General features: G+C 44.9%; 1 protein-coding gene across 3 annotated transcripts in view; it reads right to left on the minus strand.

The window, feature by feature from the left end:
• Nucleotides 1-335: 335 nt before the first annotated feature.
• Nucleotides 336-16,820, minus strand: part of NSD3 (nuclear receptor binding SET domain protein 3) — a 36,209-nt gene continuing 19,724 nt past the window's right edge. For 2 of the 3 annotated variants that reach the window (XM_036396782.2, XM_036396781.2), the window contains 14 exons: nt 16,631-16,759; nt 15,881-16,007; nt 14,698-14,895; nt 13,202-13,372; nt 10,647-10,796; nt 7,854-8,010; nt 7,100-7,302; nt 6,534-6,646; nt 5,360-5,629; nt 3,872-3,988; nt 3,632-3,773; nt 3,142-3,248; nt 2,616-2,820; nt 336-2,129 (listed from right to left, as the gene is read on the minus strand). In XM_036396782.2, the coding sequence (XP_036252675.1) occupies nt 1,888-2,129; nt 2,616-2,820; nt 3,142-3,248; nt 3,632-3,773; nt 3,872-3,988; nt 5,360-5,629; nt 6,534-6,646; nt 7,100-7,302; nt 7,854-8,010; nt 10,647-10,796; nt 13,202-13,372; nt 14,698-14,895; nt 15,881-16,007; nt 16,631-16,759 (2,331 nt within the window). In that variant the 3' untranslated portion in view covers nt 336-1,887. The remainder of the gene's footprint in view (nt 2,130-2,615; nt 2,821-3,141; nt 3,249-3,631; nt 3,774-3,871; nt 3,989-5,359; nt 5,630-6,533; nt 6,647-7,099; nt 7,303-7,853; nt 8,011-10,646; nt 10,797-13,201; nt 13,373-14,697; nt 14,896-15,880; nt 16,008-16,630; nt 16,760-16,820) is intronic. The other variant, XM_036396783.2, reaches the window with a different exon arrangement.

Below are 16,820 nucleotides of genomic sequence, written 5' to 3' on the forward strand. Positions count from 1 at the left end.
AAAAGAGACATTTCCCACACAAAACGTTAAGAAAAATAAAATCCTTTTTGTACCTTATTTTTTTTCTTTAAAAATACCAAAATCCAGCACTGCTTTCCAGCAGGGTTAGTGTTGGACCCTGACTGGAGCATGGCCCACAGCAGGAAGTGCTTTAGGGATCCCAAAGCTGCTGGCCCAGGAGTGCCCCAGCACCTGTGGGGTCTGGCACCCCAAGGGAGGTGTGGGCAGCTGCTCAGGGACTGTAGTGTATCCATCACTGATTGCACACACAAAAGACTCCCCCTGTACACCAGTTTGAGGATGAGAAGGACACCAGGCAGAGGCAAGACACGCTCTAAATTCCACACAGATTTTTTTTCTTGATCTGAGAAGTCTCCGTGTTCCCACAGGTTTGTGTAAGCAGTTTTCCAGAGACAAGGTTCTTAATTCCAAGGCTCAGTTCAGCCAGATGCCAGCAACATTTGATTATTTTCAGTACCCACGAGCAGAGGCTGGCAGGGAGTAGCTGTTATCAGTACACAAGTCAGAAGTACTCACTGTACCAGGGCATGGGGGGACAGTGCTTGGTGAGATTGTGGGCTGGGGGGGGAAAGAGTCACCAAAACTAGCTCCAGCCTGGGGACACCAGTGCCCTGTGGCTCCTTGCACAAAAAAATGGAGGAATATAGGTTTTCTAAAAAAATTCTGGAGCAAGAGCCAACATAAGCCACCTTGAAAGCCTCACTGAAGGAGTCTGTCTCTCTGATTAACAGAGGAAATCCCAAGACAGAACCATCTCCTGAGGCATCAGCTGGCTGGGATATGGCCCCTTACCCAGACACAAAATACCCTGTTCATTGAGGAAGTGCTGAGATGTTCCTCAGCTCCATTAACAATGAAGATTGAAGTTAGAAGATCTCTCTCAACAAAAAATATTAACACTCCATCGAAACCAACATGCACATGGGTCAGGTCCCTCATGTGCCCAAGTCTCCCTGAAGCCAAGGGGAGCCTGAGAAGGCAGGACTGAAGAATCACTCAGTAACTGCCACCAAACCAGGTGAGGAAGCCACTGGCAGGACTGCCTTCAGCTCTGGCTGAGGCTGGGAGCCTCTCCTGCCTGGGAGGGCTTTCCAAAATATAGGTGGGGATACAGAAATGACCACTGTGCAATTAAACTCTGAATTTTTGCATGTCTGCAAACACCCAAGACAGCTCTGGAGCAAGGCACCACCATTTCTTCCTCACTGCCAGACCTTGTGTTACGAGCACTTCCCAGAAGTCACACGCCTGATTTCTCACAGGAAAAGCTTCACAATATTATTCAGAAGTAAACATGAGAGACAACCTACCTTCTCCAATGCCTTTAACAATAAGTACTGGAACAGAGGCATTTCAGAGTCACCTGGTCTGACACCCACACCTGTCTGTTTGGCATCTCAGTGTTACAGAGGGGAGAGGCTTTGCTCTTTCCATAAACTAGACACAAAAGTTACGTTGGCTTCGCTGTTTTGTTTTTAAAGACACGATGACTGATCAAAGCCAGATCTTCAACACCCTTTCAAAATTAAATAAATAAATATGTGGCTATGCTTTGCTTTCTACACTCAAAGAACATTATTTTAAACAGAATATTCTTTTCACTGTCAAAAGGTTTACGGTTTTCTTCAAAGGCCAAGACGCTCCTGGTTTCCAACAGTAAGAGCTGCTGTAGCACATTCAAGGGTAAAAGAAAGACCAAACAATAAAAACCAAACACCACTGCCTGGTCCTTCTCACTCAGCTCAATGGTCCCATTCCAGCTCACACGTGACGGCTCCGAGGACAAAGCCGAGTGTGGCACTGCAAACTCTGAGTTCATCGCCTGCTGCCCCTCTTCTCCCCTCCCGTGTTTGTTTTTAACCAAATTCACTCCTTTGCCTCTTCCACAGCATTCTGTGCTTCCAATTTGCACTTGATCTTGCTCCAGTACTCGGGTGCCACAGGAGATTTGGGGTCGTGTGCGGAGCAGCAGAGGCGGCCGTCCAGCGCCGACGGCACCAGGGCTCCCTTCTCGTGATCCTTGCAGAAGGAGTGGGGGCAAAACTCACAGAAGGACACGGCAGGATTGCTACAGATGTCACACTGATGCCATGGACATTCCCACTTTCCTGAGGAGGGGAGGAGAGAGAGAAAGGAATTGGAATTAGTGCACTTTGGAGACAGCACTGGCCTTTAATCCTCACTCCATGCTCGGATGAATGCAAACAACGTTCAGAAAAATCAGCCACTACTTCTTCTCATGTACAAGAATCTGACTGAACACACTTCTGTTCTGCAGTTTTTAGGCAAAAAGATGATGTTCATGTTTCAATCAAAATAAAAGGAAGTTTGATTCAAGGAGAGGAACAAGAGCAATATAAAAAAGTATGACAAAGCCTCTGCCCACCAGTTCCATTTAGGAACAGTCACCCAATGTACTGCTAAAAGTGAGTGGTGCACTTTTGCAAAAGCTAATTTGGTGCACTTAGTGCAAATGAATACTGCATTTAATGTAAGTGAACACTGTATTTTATGTACATGAATGCTGCATTTCATCTCCAACACTGTCTTGTAGCAGGAAGGAGAAGTTGAGCAGGAGGAGCCACCGCTCTTACCAAAAGGTGGTTGAGTCAGGTTAAGGCATAGGAGGTGGTATGCTTTGGGACAGTCCTTCTTATCACACATGACCAGCTCTCCCCCATCTCCACACTGGAAACAGTTATCTTCATGCATCTGCTTCTGTTCTGTTTTTATTTTCCGCTTCTTCTGCTTTAGTTTTGCATTTTTCACCTTCTCTTCATTTGCTGTTGCAAATGCTGTCTGAGAAGGAGAAAATAACAACAGAGAGTCACTTATAAACCCCCAGCATTCGAGTAAACTTTGGGTTATTATTTGCATGAATTCTTTTTAAATGAGATCCATTTAAAATAGTTTTTAAGCTCTAAAAACCAGAAGTGCTCATTCAGATGTTTCTGAATTAACTTCCCACCAGACACAACAGCATGGCAGGGCAGACTATAGAATCTTTGGAGACTTCCAAGGGTAGAAAGTATTAGGCTAAAGAGTGAAATAAATCCAGACCCTCTTTGGCCTAGAGAATCTCTGGGTTTGGGAGGAGAAGCTCCAGTTTCATCCATGTACCTTGGGCCGCACTCCCAGGAAGCCGCTGCAGTTCTCCGCTCCGCAGTGACACTCGGTCCTGCCATTGCCCAGGCAATCCAGGTTGTAATTGAATGTTAATTCCATTCCTGAAATGTAAAGAAAAACAATTCACCCACACGGACACTCAGTCCTGCCATTGCCCAGGCAATCCAGGTTGTAATTGAATGCTAATTCCATTCCTGAAATGTAAAGAAAAACAATTCACCCACACCCTGAAATGTAAAGAAAAACAATTCACCCACACCACTGAGGGAAGACAAGCCTGTGACAACAACATTTCATTAGCATTTGTTACCATGAGACCCCTGCTAAAAGTGGAACCTTAAGTATCATCTCCACACCAATGAATGAAAAGTTCCTAAACACTTCACTGGTGTTAATAACCTCAAAGAAAAAGCCACAATTCTAAGTGAGGAATTTGGCCACTGCAAGACAAAAGCAAACATGCCAAATAGTGCCATCCTTTTACCTGCAGGAATGTCACAAAGAGCAAACAGTCCAACTCTAATGTCACCATTCACTGTCCACTTCTGTGTTTCACAGTTTGGGTTACAACTATGGTTCATAAAACGAGAGTAGTTCCCCTTTGGGCCAGCATCTATTATTCGGTCCTTAAAGGAAAAAGACAAAGATGTGTTTAGTGCTTAGAAAGCAAAGAGGTTTCCTGCTGCTGAGTGACATTTGCTATCAAACAAGACACAATATTCACCTTGGTTACAGTTAGCATATAAAAATTGGTGACACTGTTCTCGTGAGCACGTTTGATCCGCAGCCGGCACTCCTCCTCGTCAATCAGCTCCCCAACGTATTCATTCACAAATTCACCCTGCAAAGAAGAACAAAAGTAAGTAATCTCTGCATCCTAACCACAATCGTAAAGGGAAGCAGGACAGAAAAAAGCATTTCCTATAAAAAAGACTCTGATCATCACAAAAAGTGTTACACTTTACTGGTCTAGTAGGCACAGTGTGAATACAGGCACCAGGTAATTGCTGTCCTAGAATTACACCCAGGCAGAATAAAAGGCAGCCCTGCTCCTGCATTCAGTACACAAGACAGTTGTCAGGTCCATAAAACCCTTTCAACCTTCCAACTTTCCCTCTAAGAGGACAATATGACAATATCCATGGACTCCTCAGGAAGAGGAACTGCTACAGTAAGTATTTTCACTACAAACTTCACTTTTATTAGGACTTTAGTAGTCAGTAAGCTCAGAACATTTGCAGTAGCACAGTTTTCATGAAACACAGATTTTAAAAGTTCTGCATTTAATAAAACTAATGGCTAAACCCCATGTTTAAAAGCAGCCCTTCAGGCCTGCTTTTTCCAGAAAATACAACTGTGACAGTGCAGAGTGCGATGCTTTCACCCAGACCCACCCTGATGGCCGTCACAGCCCTGTTCTGGCTCACTGTACTGTCACTGTCATATTTTCTGGAAAAATCTCTTTGCCCAGGACTTTGCTCCTGGGAAGCTGAGAAGCCTCAGAGAAAAAGGAAAACAATATTATCTCATTTGCTTCTCCTGTGTTGTGCTGCTTTGGAGTGTGTTTGGACATTGTTTACCAAGAGGTGATTGTTTCATTGATTTCATGTGAATTGTTTTTGACTTATTGGCCATTTGGGGCCAAGCTGTGTTGTACTCTGGGGAGAGAATCACGAGTTGCAATTAGTATCTTGCTAGCCTTCTGTCTGTATCCTTTCTGTATTCTTTACTATAGTTAAATTTCATATTTTTAATATAATATAGATAATAAAATAATAAATCAGCCTTCTAAGAACATGGAGTCAGATGCATCATTCCTCCCTGCATTGGGGGTTGGTTGCTGTGTTGTGAGGTCTCCAGGACGAGGTGAGAGATGGGAATTTGACTCCATCTTCTTAGAAGGTTGATTTATTATTTTATGATATTAAAAGAAATTATATACTAACACTATACTAAAGAAAAAGAAAGGATACATCAGAAGGCTAGAAAAGAATGAATAATAAAAACCTGTGACAGACCAGAGTCCTGACACAGCTGGACTGGGATTGGTCATTAAATCAACACAATTCACATGGAACCAATCAAAGATGCACCTGTTGGTGAGCAACCTCTAGACCACAATCCAAAGCAATACTTATTTTCTGAGACTTCTCAGCTTCTCAGGAGAAAAATCCTGGGCAAAGAAGACTTTTCAGAAAACACAACACCGTACCTTTTTGATGCTCCTCTTGGTGCGGAGGCCCCAACCGCGACGCTCGGTTTTGATGATCTCCGCGTCAGGGTAGAGCCTCTTGGTGAAGCACTGGTTCTGGCAGCGCTCCCCAGCTGGGCACACCTGAGGGTGGCACTCGTACTGCAGCATCCTGTTGAGGCACTCTGACTCCAGCCCACAGGGGTTCTCGTCTGAGGGCTTGCAGTTACAGCGTGGGATCTCCGACAGGTCTGCAACCTGGATCTGCACCTTCCCGATCACCTTGTTGGACTGGGGAGCAAAGGGCACAACAAGGCATGAAGGCAACGCACTGGGAACACAGAGTCAACAAATGATACAAAAAAGGCAAAGAAAAATTATTTTATTCTGTGTTTCCAGTCGGCCACCTGGATTTGCAGCTTCTCAATCACTGTGTTGGACTGGGGAGCAAAGGGCACAACAAGGCATGAAGGCAATGCACTGGGAACACAGAGTCAACAAATGATATGAAAAGGCAAAGAAAAATTATTTTATTCTGTGTTTTATTCTGTGTTTCCAGTTGGCCACCTGGATCTGCACCTTCCCAATCACCGTGTTGGACTGAGGAGCAAAGGGCACAACAAGGCATGAAGGCAATGCACTGGGAACACAGAGTCAACAAATGATACAAAAAAGGCAAAGAAAAATTATTTTATTCTGTAAAAAATTATTCTGTGTTTCAGTTGGCCACCTGGATCTGCAGCTTCCCAATCACCTTGTTGGACTGGGAGCAAAGGGCACAACAAGGGATGAAGGCAATGCCCTGGGAACACAGAGTCAACAACTGACACCAAAGGGCAAAGAAAAATTATTTTATTCTGTGTTTTACAGTACTGTAAAACACAACAAGAGATTAGTGAAAAGAACAGCAAAAATATTTATGTGAATTTCTTTAGGCTGAACACCTTGGTGTAGGTACAAAACTTAGAATTACAGAACAGTGTGAGTTGGAAGGGACCTTAAAGAATATCCATCCCAACCACTGCCATGGGCAGGGACACCTTCCACTAGACCAGGCTGCTCTGCTCCCCACCCAACTCATCCTTGAACACTGCCAGGGAGTGAGCAGCCACACCTTCTCCAGGCATCCTGACTCATGCACAGGGCAACTTACTCACACACAGAATAAAAATAAAATAGAAAGAGGCCAACTCACTTTAATGTGTTTATAGGGTGGAGGCTTCCTTGAATTCCTTTCAATTTCCAATGCCTCTTTGCTTTCTCTTTGTGCTTTCAGTTCCTGGAAACGCTTTGCTGCTTCTTCAAGTGCTGTGCAAGGAATTTAGAATAGAAAGCAATCAGTCCCAGTTGCTGCTAATCAAGTAAGTACATGTACATGTATCTTTTTTTTTTTAAGACTAGGAACAGAACTTTATTAACAAAAAGACAAACTAAAATTAGTTATTGCAATTTATCATGAATTTATCAGCAGGTACTTTCAGCAGGTACCAACATACTGAACAATGATCCCATGCAGCAGAGCCCAAGATCCATCTCAACATTCCCCCGTTTGTGGAAGCACTGAACTGGCCCACAACAACACACAATGAGTAGGCACTTAAACACATTTTTATCTGCAGTCAAGGGATCAACACAATGCTTGGATTTCACGTGAACACAGAACACTAGTCACATTATATTCCCATGCAGGTTAAGTGGTGATGGAGACACAAACACGTGGAATTTTTGTCATAAACCACTATAAACTTTGTTTGATTTTACCTTTCTTGAAGGTCTTGTTAATACTAGTTTGCCCCTCAGCAAAGCTTTTATCTCCTTCAACATAAGGGAAAACTCTGCCCTGGTGTACCCAATAGTAGTCATGTGAACCAAAGAAAAATACTGGGAAGTCCCCGATATCATGTTTGAGGCCCTGTATGTTGAGAGGCACAGACCTGGGATTGCAGATCTCTGCTGGCCACCACCTGCAGAGTAGGAGAGAAAAGAAGAATGTAAGTTCCCTGAACCAGAGCATCCCAGTTTCCCTCATGGGACTGAGAAATAAAAGCCAGTTTTTGTTTCTCAAGGAAATGAATTCCTCCCTCATGCAGCCAAGGCTCCTGCTGGCAATGCCTGGGAAGCTCCATGCAAAACACAAGCAATGTTCTTAACTCCAAGTTCTGGGAAAGCCTTCTAAGAATATCCATGGCCTGAGAATGAGTTTCCAGGATCACCTGCAAACACCTGTATTGCTGCAGCTGACTAAAGCAAACACCAGCAAGGACAGCTGGGCTCTGGCAGCCCCTGCTTTCCCCCATCCTGACCAAGCTCTGCAGAGCAAAGGTTGTGCAATCCAGAGTCCAGCACCTGGGAGAAGCAGGAGCATCACATTTCAAGGGTGACATCCATGTCTGACCCCGGGCAGAGGAATTATTGTATTTCTAACTCTCGTTCACGATGACTGAGCTGCTTTAAAACATCCAAACGAGTGCATTAAAACATCCAAAGCATTAAAACCCCCAAAAGTTGAACTTGCCTGTAATTCCCAAGCTTGACCCAAACGATCTGCTTGTACCGCAGCTTCTTGCCAGCTTTACAGTCATTGCAATTCCAGCATCCCTCAGGCATTTCTATGCTGAGACACTCGGGGTGGAAGGAAGCTGGGCACGACTCACAGCACAACAGTTTGCCACCTTGAAACAAAGAAGCCCTGCTTGGTTTGTAGAAGTCAGGATTGCTCCCCCCCGTGCACAGCAATTGATGCTCATTTTAGATCATCCGCTCCAGATTTCCCAAAGAAAAATGGCAAAAGAAAGGGATCAAGTCAAGCTTAACAATGTTGGTTAAAAAGGACTGTGCAGGGTTTAATCTAAGCTGGGACTGCATCAGACAAAAAGGCAGCTGAGGATTCAAACACGAGGTGAGCTGGCAGGAGGAGCCCCATTGCCAAGGGAACAGTGCTGCCAGCTTTTAGTGCTCTGGTGATGGCCAAAGCAACCACAAAACTCCACGTTTTTCAAGAATCCTTTTCAATCAACATTGCTCTGACTGAATCCCCAGCAATCATCAGCGAGCACCAACCCCACAGCCTATAGGTTGATCAATACTTTTCTGCTGCAAGGACAGGAAAAAGAGCTGTAATGTGTGTTTATTCCACAAAAAGTTTACCAGGATAAGCCCAGTACATAAAGCAGAATGAGACACACATGAGTTGTCCCCATCCCAAAAATTCCTGGTACACAGAGGGAACCTCAGCACTGGGCTTCACATGAATTTCTGAACTTTACACTAATTTGGGCACAAGTTATTTTGGTTGGCTCACATTTTGGAGGCTGTGTTACATGTGGAGAGCCACAGCACATCTCTAAGCCACCCTCAGCAAAGCAGCTCTGTGTAAGATGACTTGATACATTACACATACTGTAATATTTTATACATGTAGGTATATAAAATATATATACATGTTCTTATATGTATATATATTTAAAAATTAACAAGATTTTGTGTCCCATATGAAAAATCTGCGAGAGATTTGAGAGTATTCAAACCAATTTTCAATCACAGTATCAAAAGAAGTGTGAATAGTCACTTTCAAACCTTTATCAGAAAATCTTGTTCACCTATAGACTTCCCAAAATATCATTGCATTAATTGATCATTGCATGTTACAATAAGCATTCCTTAAACAATTCAGTCGCATGACCAACACTGTATTTCCTCTGCTAAAACCAGTAAAATCCAGTCACACGGATCCTTCAGAGCTCCCAAACCCATAATGAAATTTTTGAAGTATTTTTTGCAAATGTAATTTCAGAGGAAATACAGACAAATCACTGAAACGTTATCCAAGATGAGAAAATGCCAAGAGATGCAAAAATCAAACAAAATCAAACACAAAACTGTCAATGCTAAGCAAGAAAAAACCCAACATTACTCTCGGGATGCATTAGGCAGATATGGCTCAAGCTAAGCACAGGGCTCAAAATAATTCTTGTTTTCAGGAATTACAGGACTACTGCAAGCCATTGATCTCACAACGCTGACAGCGACCTAACTTGGGCTGGGAAATGGGGCACCGGCTCTGAACGCTCCCGGGGCACCAAAGTTCTGTGGGGAATGAAATACCAGAGCTGAGCATTGCACACAGACAGCAGGAACTGCCCTGCAGGGATGTGGAGAGCCTCAATCCCTTCAGCAGCAGGAACTGCCCCACAGGGATGTGGAGAGCCTCAATCCCTTCAGCAGCAGGAACTGCCCCACAGGGATGTGGAGAGCCTCAATCCCTTCAGCAGCAGGAACTGCCCTGCAGGGATGAGGAGAGCCTCAGCCCCCTTGGCAGCAGGAACTGCCCCCAGGGATGTGGAGAGCCTCAATCCCTTCAGCAGCAGGAACTGCCCTGCAGGGATGAGGAGAGCCTCAGTCCCCTCGGCAGCAGGAACTGCCCCAGGGATCCAGAGAGCCTCAATCCCTTCAGCAGCAGGAACTGCCCCAGGGATCCAGAGAGCCTCAATCCCTTCAGCAGCAGGAACTGCCCCAGGGATCCGGAGAGCCTCAGTCCCCTTGGCACCAGGAACTGCCCCTCCATCCCTCAGCACCAGGAACTGCCCCTCACCCCCTCAGCACTAGGAACTGCCCCCAGGGATCCAGACCAGAGAGCCTCACCCCCTTGTCACCAGGAACTGCCCCTCAGCCCCCTTGGCAGCAGGAGGGGTCCCTGAGCTGCGGGGTCCCAGCCTGGCTGTGGCCAAGACCCATCCCCAGGGGAGGGGACAGGCATGGGGCACTCAGGCTCGGTGGTGGAGGTGGGACACGAGGCCCATGGGGCACACTCAGGTCAAACCTCCCTGCCCTCCTGCTCTCATAAGGACACAGCACCCACCCTTGTCCAGCCCCAAACGCCCTCTCTCCTCTCAGGACCTGCACAAGTTCCGAAGCAGCACATCCCCTCTGCTTCCAATCCCTTTAAGAAGTATTTTACATCATCCAGGTCAATACTGAACTGCAACAACATCGAGATCCATCTGCCTCCTCTTCACATTGCTGTGCAAACAGCTCCCTGAACCTGGAACAGCCCAGGCCAGATAGAGAGTGACCAAATCTCTTCCAAGGAGAATTTAGTGACAGCAATTATTTTAAGCCCTTTTATAATTAAAAAAATAAAAAAAATTAAAAATCGCCAACAACATGAACACAGGCTCACAAAAACCATGAGTGAAGACCACTGAAAGCAGTCAGTGTCAGGGGACAAGCAGACATTTCTCCGTTGATTTAGAGAGAAAAAATAGAAAAAGCGAAAGTAAATTAAAGAGAAAGAAACTATTTTGGTTACCTTTCTCACATTTCTTTTTGGAAGCTGACGAAGGAGGAGGAATCATAGGTAATTTCATCAACTCAGCACGATTTGACTCATTCAGTAGGTAGTGGGACTTATAGGCATAGGAACTGAACAGGGGGTCTGAATGGTCCTGCACTACCAGCCCTATACGAAACAAACAGAAAGAGATGAGTTGCAATGAAACTACCCATGATTCCATGAAGGAAAAACCAAATACACCCAATGAGCACCTCTAATGCGTTATGTGGGAATGAAAAAAAGGATAAAATGAAGAAAAAGGAAAGTCTGACAAAGCGTCTGCTCTAACAAAGAGGTTGTGCTGGAGAGACTCAAACTTAACTGGAAAATCTTGCAATGAAATAAGCTGCTTCTAAGTGGAATTTCAATTGGTTTTTTACCCTTCTAGACAAGCACAAGAAAAGCAATAAAAGATCCCCTCTCCTTCCCACAGGGCAAAAGGAAGCTCCTATGTAGACTGGGGTGATGGTCACTGCAGCTGGGCCATGCTCTGAGCTGGGGCTACAGATGGAACAGAAATTGGGAATGAGAACTCACTGTCCCACTCCCTACAAGCCTGTCCCTGAGATCTTGCCTACAGAAGGGTTTTGCCTCTGTAATTGTGCTGGAAAGCAAGGAAGAGGTCAGTGCTCTGCAAGGCACCAAGGGGGAAGCACAGATGGAGGTTCTGCCCTAGGCTGTGGTGGTGAAGCTCCCCCACCCAGCTCTCCCAGGGCTGCTCCAGAACAGTCCAGCACTCAGTTCCCTACACAACTCCATCCCAGGCCTTTGCAATTCTCTGTCCTGCACCAAGAAGAGCTTTTCCTCATTGCTCCAAAGATCCAGGCAGCCCAGCTGAGAGCCCAGAGCTGCAGAGAGAAGCACTTGGCCGGTAACTCATGGCGAGAGCAGAGCAACTGAGCCCCAAAGAAACAGGAAAGATGAGCTGCCAAGAGAGCTCCCAGCTCTTCCCCTGAGGGCCGGACAGAAGCTCCTGGATGGTGCCCAAAGCACTGCTGTAAGAAGACTGGGGTCAGCCCACCTGGACATGCATCATTGGGAGGATTCCTAAAACAAGGGAACCTACACATGAACTGCACCATGCTGGAGTTATTGCAGGGGGCTGAATAAGAGGTCTTTAAATATCTTGTATTTCAAGTATCTCACTGTAAGCAAGTTTGCATATCTTATAGATTGTCTCTCATCTACATTTCTCACTTCAGTAGCTGCACCTAAACACAAAGTCTCTGCTTCTGATAGCAACTAACACTAATTAAATCAGCACTAATTAAATTCTCACAGAGATGTCCAAGGATTTCTGAAGTGTTCAGTTCCCCATTTCTTTCTGAGCAGGTGGCTCAGTGCTCCTGATTCCAGCCAGGTCTGGTGGACACAAGCCCCACAAGAATGTTCTAGAGGAACAAGTACAGAGCTGCTCTAAGACACAGAGGATTCAGGCAGTGGCAATGGTTTGGAACTGTTCAAGTTCTCCTAATTAAGATCTGGGGAATACACAGGACAGGGAATTCTATCTGCCAGGGCACAAGAGGTTATTTAGATTGCCAGGAGAAAATACAGACTTGTGCAGTTTCATCTCTGATGGAGCCAGATTCAGGTATAAAGAGAATTACTAAACAAATGTAAAGTGGAAAGAAGAAAAAAAAAGGCATGAAAAATTCCTTCTGCATTTCTTGTCATTCTGAGATGTGTAATTATTCCTCTGCTCTTGCAAGTCAAGCCAAACTAAACTTCCACCTGAATGAACACAAATGAAAACAAGTAACTTCAGGATCCAGCTCACTTTCATTTCCCTATTAGTGACTCTCAAAAGTGCTGCAGAGACCACATCCAATATAAACTGCTGGCATTCTGTAGAAAGTACACATTAATATTATTCCAACAGAATAATGGTACTTTTGAATCTTGAGACCAAAGTAACTGCTGCACCAACATTTTTTTAAGCTGCTCTCTGGCAGAACCCTGGTGACTGAAGAACCATAAAAGTAACGAGTGGGGAAAAAAGTTAAAAAGAAAAAAAAAAGAACTTTGACACATGGAAAAGCTTAGCATGAAACCTGCTCATACAGTACTGCTAAAGGTTTTCTTTCAAAGTTCTCAAATGTGAAGGCAGTTATAAATGGAGTTATTCTAGTTCATGAGTAAATCCCACCTTTTAGCCTTAAAACTTAGTTGTAAGTTTGTAGCAGTGAAAGAATTTCATTCTGCTTAATATAGTGATTAACAACACAGCATTCTCAGCATGAAAAGGCTGGAATGGGGGGATTGGGATCTGCTTTTCCCTACTGGCAGAACAAGTGGGCCTGAGTGCCTGGTGCTGCTTCTGGCTATCAAATGGACCAACACAGCGAGTTGAATCTCATGAGAACTGCTGACCAAAATAAAATTAAATTAAATTCCATAAAAAATCCCAGGCAGCATTTCACCCCAGCAAGCCCCTAAGGGAGGAGTTCCTCATGAAACACTACTTTTATCACTAAACTGCACAAATGACAACAGAACTATAAACAGGGAAAAAAAACCACGTGTCTCACCTCTTGCACAAACGAAACAAAAGCCTACATTTACAGCTGATGAGGAGTGAGTCCTTTTGGAATGGTTACTACAGATGAGGATGTGGGATGACACAAACAAGCTTCCTGCAGCGATGCAGCCGTCTCCAGAGTGATAGGCCACGGGGCAGCGCAGACATCTCGCCATGCGACCTGCTCACAAAACAGCAGAGACACCCAGGGCTAGCACCACCCAGCTGGAAAACACCACTGGGAACAACCAATGCTCAGGGCAGGACAGGCCACAACTTCCCACAGGCAAAGGCAAGGCTGGGTCTGTTCCAATGGCAGTACTGCGTAAAAAAAGGAAACAGCTACATCTTTTTTCTAAAGACATTTTTGAAATATTACCCCTTAACTTTTGCTTTAAAATTGTTAAGAAAAACTTCCATCATTCTAGAGGCTATTTGTTTGCTTTAAACATTTTAGCTCATTTCTAAAAGGACCTTCTTCCTTGAAAAACAATTGTTCACAAGGCCACTACAAATTGTCTACAAAAATCAACATTCTTTGGCCTAGTCCTGTGAACCCCTGGCTTCCATTAAACATCTCGGCCTGTTCTTCTAAGCCTTCTGATGTTTACATTCTTGTACCAAACTTTCTCATGTGCTTTTTACTTTATGACCAATCACCATCAGCTGTGTCTGACTCTGAGGAGTCAGTCACCAGTTTTTCATCATCATTCTTGTTAAGCCTTCTGTCTGTATCCTTTCTTTCTTTAGTATAGTTTTAGTATAGTATTCTTCAATATTATGATCATATCAATCATATCATATCAGCCTTCTGAGAACATGGAGTCAGATTTTCATCTCTCACCTCGTCCTGGGGACCCTCACAAACACTACACAGGTGCAAGAGGTCCTTGCCTCTGGTAAAACACCTCACAAAAGCAATTAGTTTCTTTGTTCCCTTCTTTTTCTAGTAAGTTGCTCAGGCAGGACATTTTGGATCCTGTGCCATTGGGTATCCTTAAGTTTGAGGTGAAGTCCCCCAGGTCTCTATGAGATGTCTTCACCTAACTGAGGAGAGAAACTTCTGAGCTTATTCTCTTTTTAAGGGGACAAAAGATAGTTTTGTCACTCTGTCAACAGGTGGCACATTCCTATACAAGACTTTTGGGCTTCTGTGCAATTAGCTATCCTTAAATTTGAGATGAAGTCCCCCAGGTCCTATAAGATGTCTTTTCACCTAATTGAGGAGAGGGCTTATTCCTTTTTAAGGGGACAAAGAATAGTTTTGTCACTCTGTCAACAAGAAGCACACTCCTATAGGAGACTTTTTGGCTTCTGTGCAATTAGCTATCCTTAAATTTGAGGTGAACTCCTCCAGGTCCTATGAGATGTCTTTCCACCTAACTGAGGAGCGAAACGTCTGGGCTTATTCCCTTTTTAAGGGGACAAAGGATAGTTTTGTCACTCCTCCAAGGGGACAAAGGATAGTTTTGTCAACAGGGGGCACATTCCTGTGGCTGGCCTCACCTTTGCTGGCTTTGTGCATGTCCTTGTCCATGGAGCAGGCGGTGCAGCAGTGCTGTGGGCAGCGGAAGCCGCGCGACTCGAACAGGGCCGTGGCAAACTTGCGCACGCAGGACTCGTGGTAGAACTTCCCACAGGTGCTGACAGAGCAGCGCTTCACGTCCTTGCCAGGCAGCTTGCAGGAAAAGCACGTGTGCTCTCCTTGGAAAAGAAGGAATAAGGAATGCCAGCTGTAAAAGCCAACTCTGATGTGGAACCCCAGGGCACCGGGAATTTCTCTGTCTGCTTTGGGGTGCCCTGAACGCCAGGGGAGCTCTGACTTTGACTCTCATTCATGGAGAAAGTTTTCTGGATTTTCAAGATTGATCAGAATCCACAAAAGTGTGAAATAAATTATAGAGAAGTGTATCACTTGAGGAGAAATTTAGGTTTTGGGATTTTTAGTGTGTTGTGGATGGAAGCAAGATGGAGGGCACAGGGTGTCACCCTGGGTTTCTTCTTCTTCCTTCTTCTCCATGGGTTTGGGTGGCATTTTGTAATTGGGCAGAAAAGTCTGCATTGTGGACTCTGTGGGATCAATTATTGGGTTAAAAAGGAAAATAATCCAGGTGTCAGTTCTTAACTGGATAGTTTAGTCTTAAAAGACCTTGTAACAAGAGATTGTTGGCTGTTTTGTGCCTTCTAATGAAAAGCTGCAGAACTCACAGTAGTGAGACTGCTTTACTGATAAGAAATAATAAACATTTGAGTCTGAACATGAACTACTGTCTCAAGTGCCTTCAATCCAGACCCAGAGAAACCCACAACTGAAATCCCCACACTCTGACATACAGATATCGTCCAAACAAATTCTGAAGCCAACAGACTGTGAGCAATACAGGATCCTTTCCATCCAACAGGCTGGGTGATTACTGTGACCCACAGTAACACTGGAGTAGCTGCTCACATAAAAACCTCTTATTCCAAGTAAAACTCTAAGCAGCTCATTAATTTTTTTTTCTTACAAGGCACTTTCTAAATGGAAAATGAGAATCTGGTCTCAGAGGTTAAAAAAAGCAGCAGAATAACCCAAACTTAACTCAGAAACCCTCAGAAAGCACCACCTTGGTTTGCTCTGACCAGAATGTGGCTCCTGAGCAAAGGGGGAAATCCCTGCCATTTTCCAGGCACAGGAACACACACTCACCATTCTTACACTCGCTGCAGATGAACTTTTCCTCAGGCATGGCCTTCAGGCCCAGACACTCCAGGTGGAACATGCTGCAGCACTCGCCCTCGCAGGCCAGCAGCGACTCGCCGGAGCTCTCACAGATCTGCAACAGGCAGAGAGCTCAGCAGGCAACAGGGCACCCTGACACACCAGGGACTGCCAGGAGCTAACTACAGAACTGTCTGGAATTGCTTCAGAATTAGGGTAAGGCAGGAGAAGTGAACCTGGCAAGCCTCAGGGCGAGGACAATCGCAGCACTCGCTGCACTTTGCTCTGGGGTAACAGAGCAAGCAAAGACAGAGACAGGAGAGGCACCACAGCACCCACCTGCCCTCCTCCATGCCAGGGAACAAGCTGCTCTTGCTCTTCAGGTCCTTTACTACTGACCAGGGAACTGGACAGAACATCCCAGGATTTATTTTTTTCTAAATACTGAACAATTCTCACTCTGTCCTATCCTGACCAACCATCTGGAATCTTCAAATGGAGCAGAAAATGGCATCTGCTTTTTCTACTGATGCTGGCAGATATGGATTAGACATTGCCTTCCAGCTGCTGAGCTTTCTGGCCTGCAGGAGGGCTTAGGAATCATTTAATATGAATCATTTCCAGAGCATAAAAACACCTAAAAACCTGGATATTTTATCTGAGAGGTCAAATTAAGACAACTAACAGAAATAGGGGATACATATTTAGTATCCATCACTTCCCAGTATCACCAGTTACCTGACAAACAGTGTCTTTTTTACTTGTTCCAGTTCCTCTCCTGGATAAGCTGGAGTCCACTGACTGCACATCTGAGGCATCAGCATCAGCAGTGGCTGAGGGGCTGTCTGAACGCTTCCCAAAACTGCCCTACAAAGAGGAAAAACCCACGGCTCTCAAACCAGACAATGCCAAACCACAACCACCCTGG

The sequence above is a fragment of the Molothrus ater genome, chromosome 28, assembly GCF_012460135.2.
Source record: "Molothrus ater isolate BHLD 08-10-18 breed brown headed cowbird chromosome 28, BPBGC_Mater_1.1, whole genome shotgun sequence".
Taxonomy (NCBI): Eukaryota; Metazoa; Chordata; class Aves; order Passeriformes; family Icteridae; genus Molothrus; species Molothrus ater.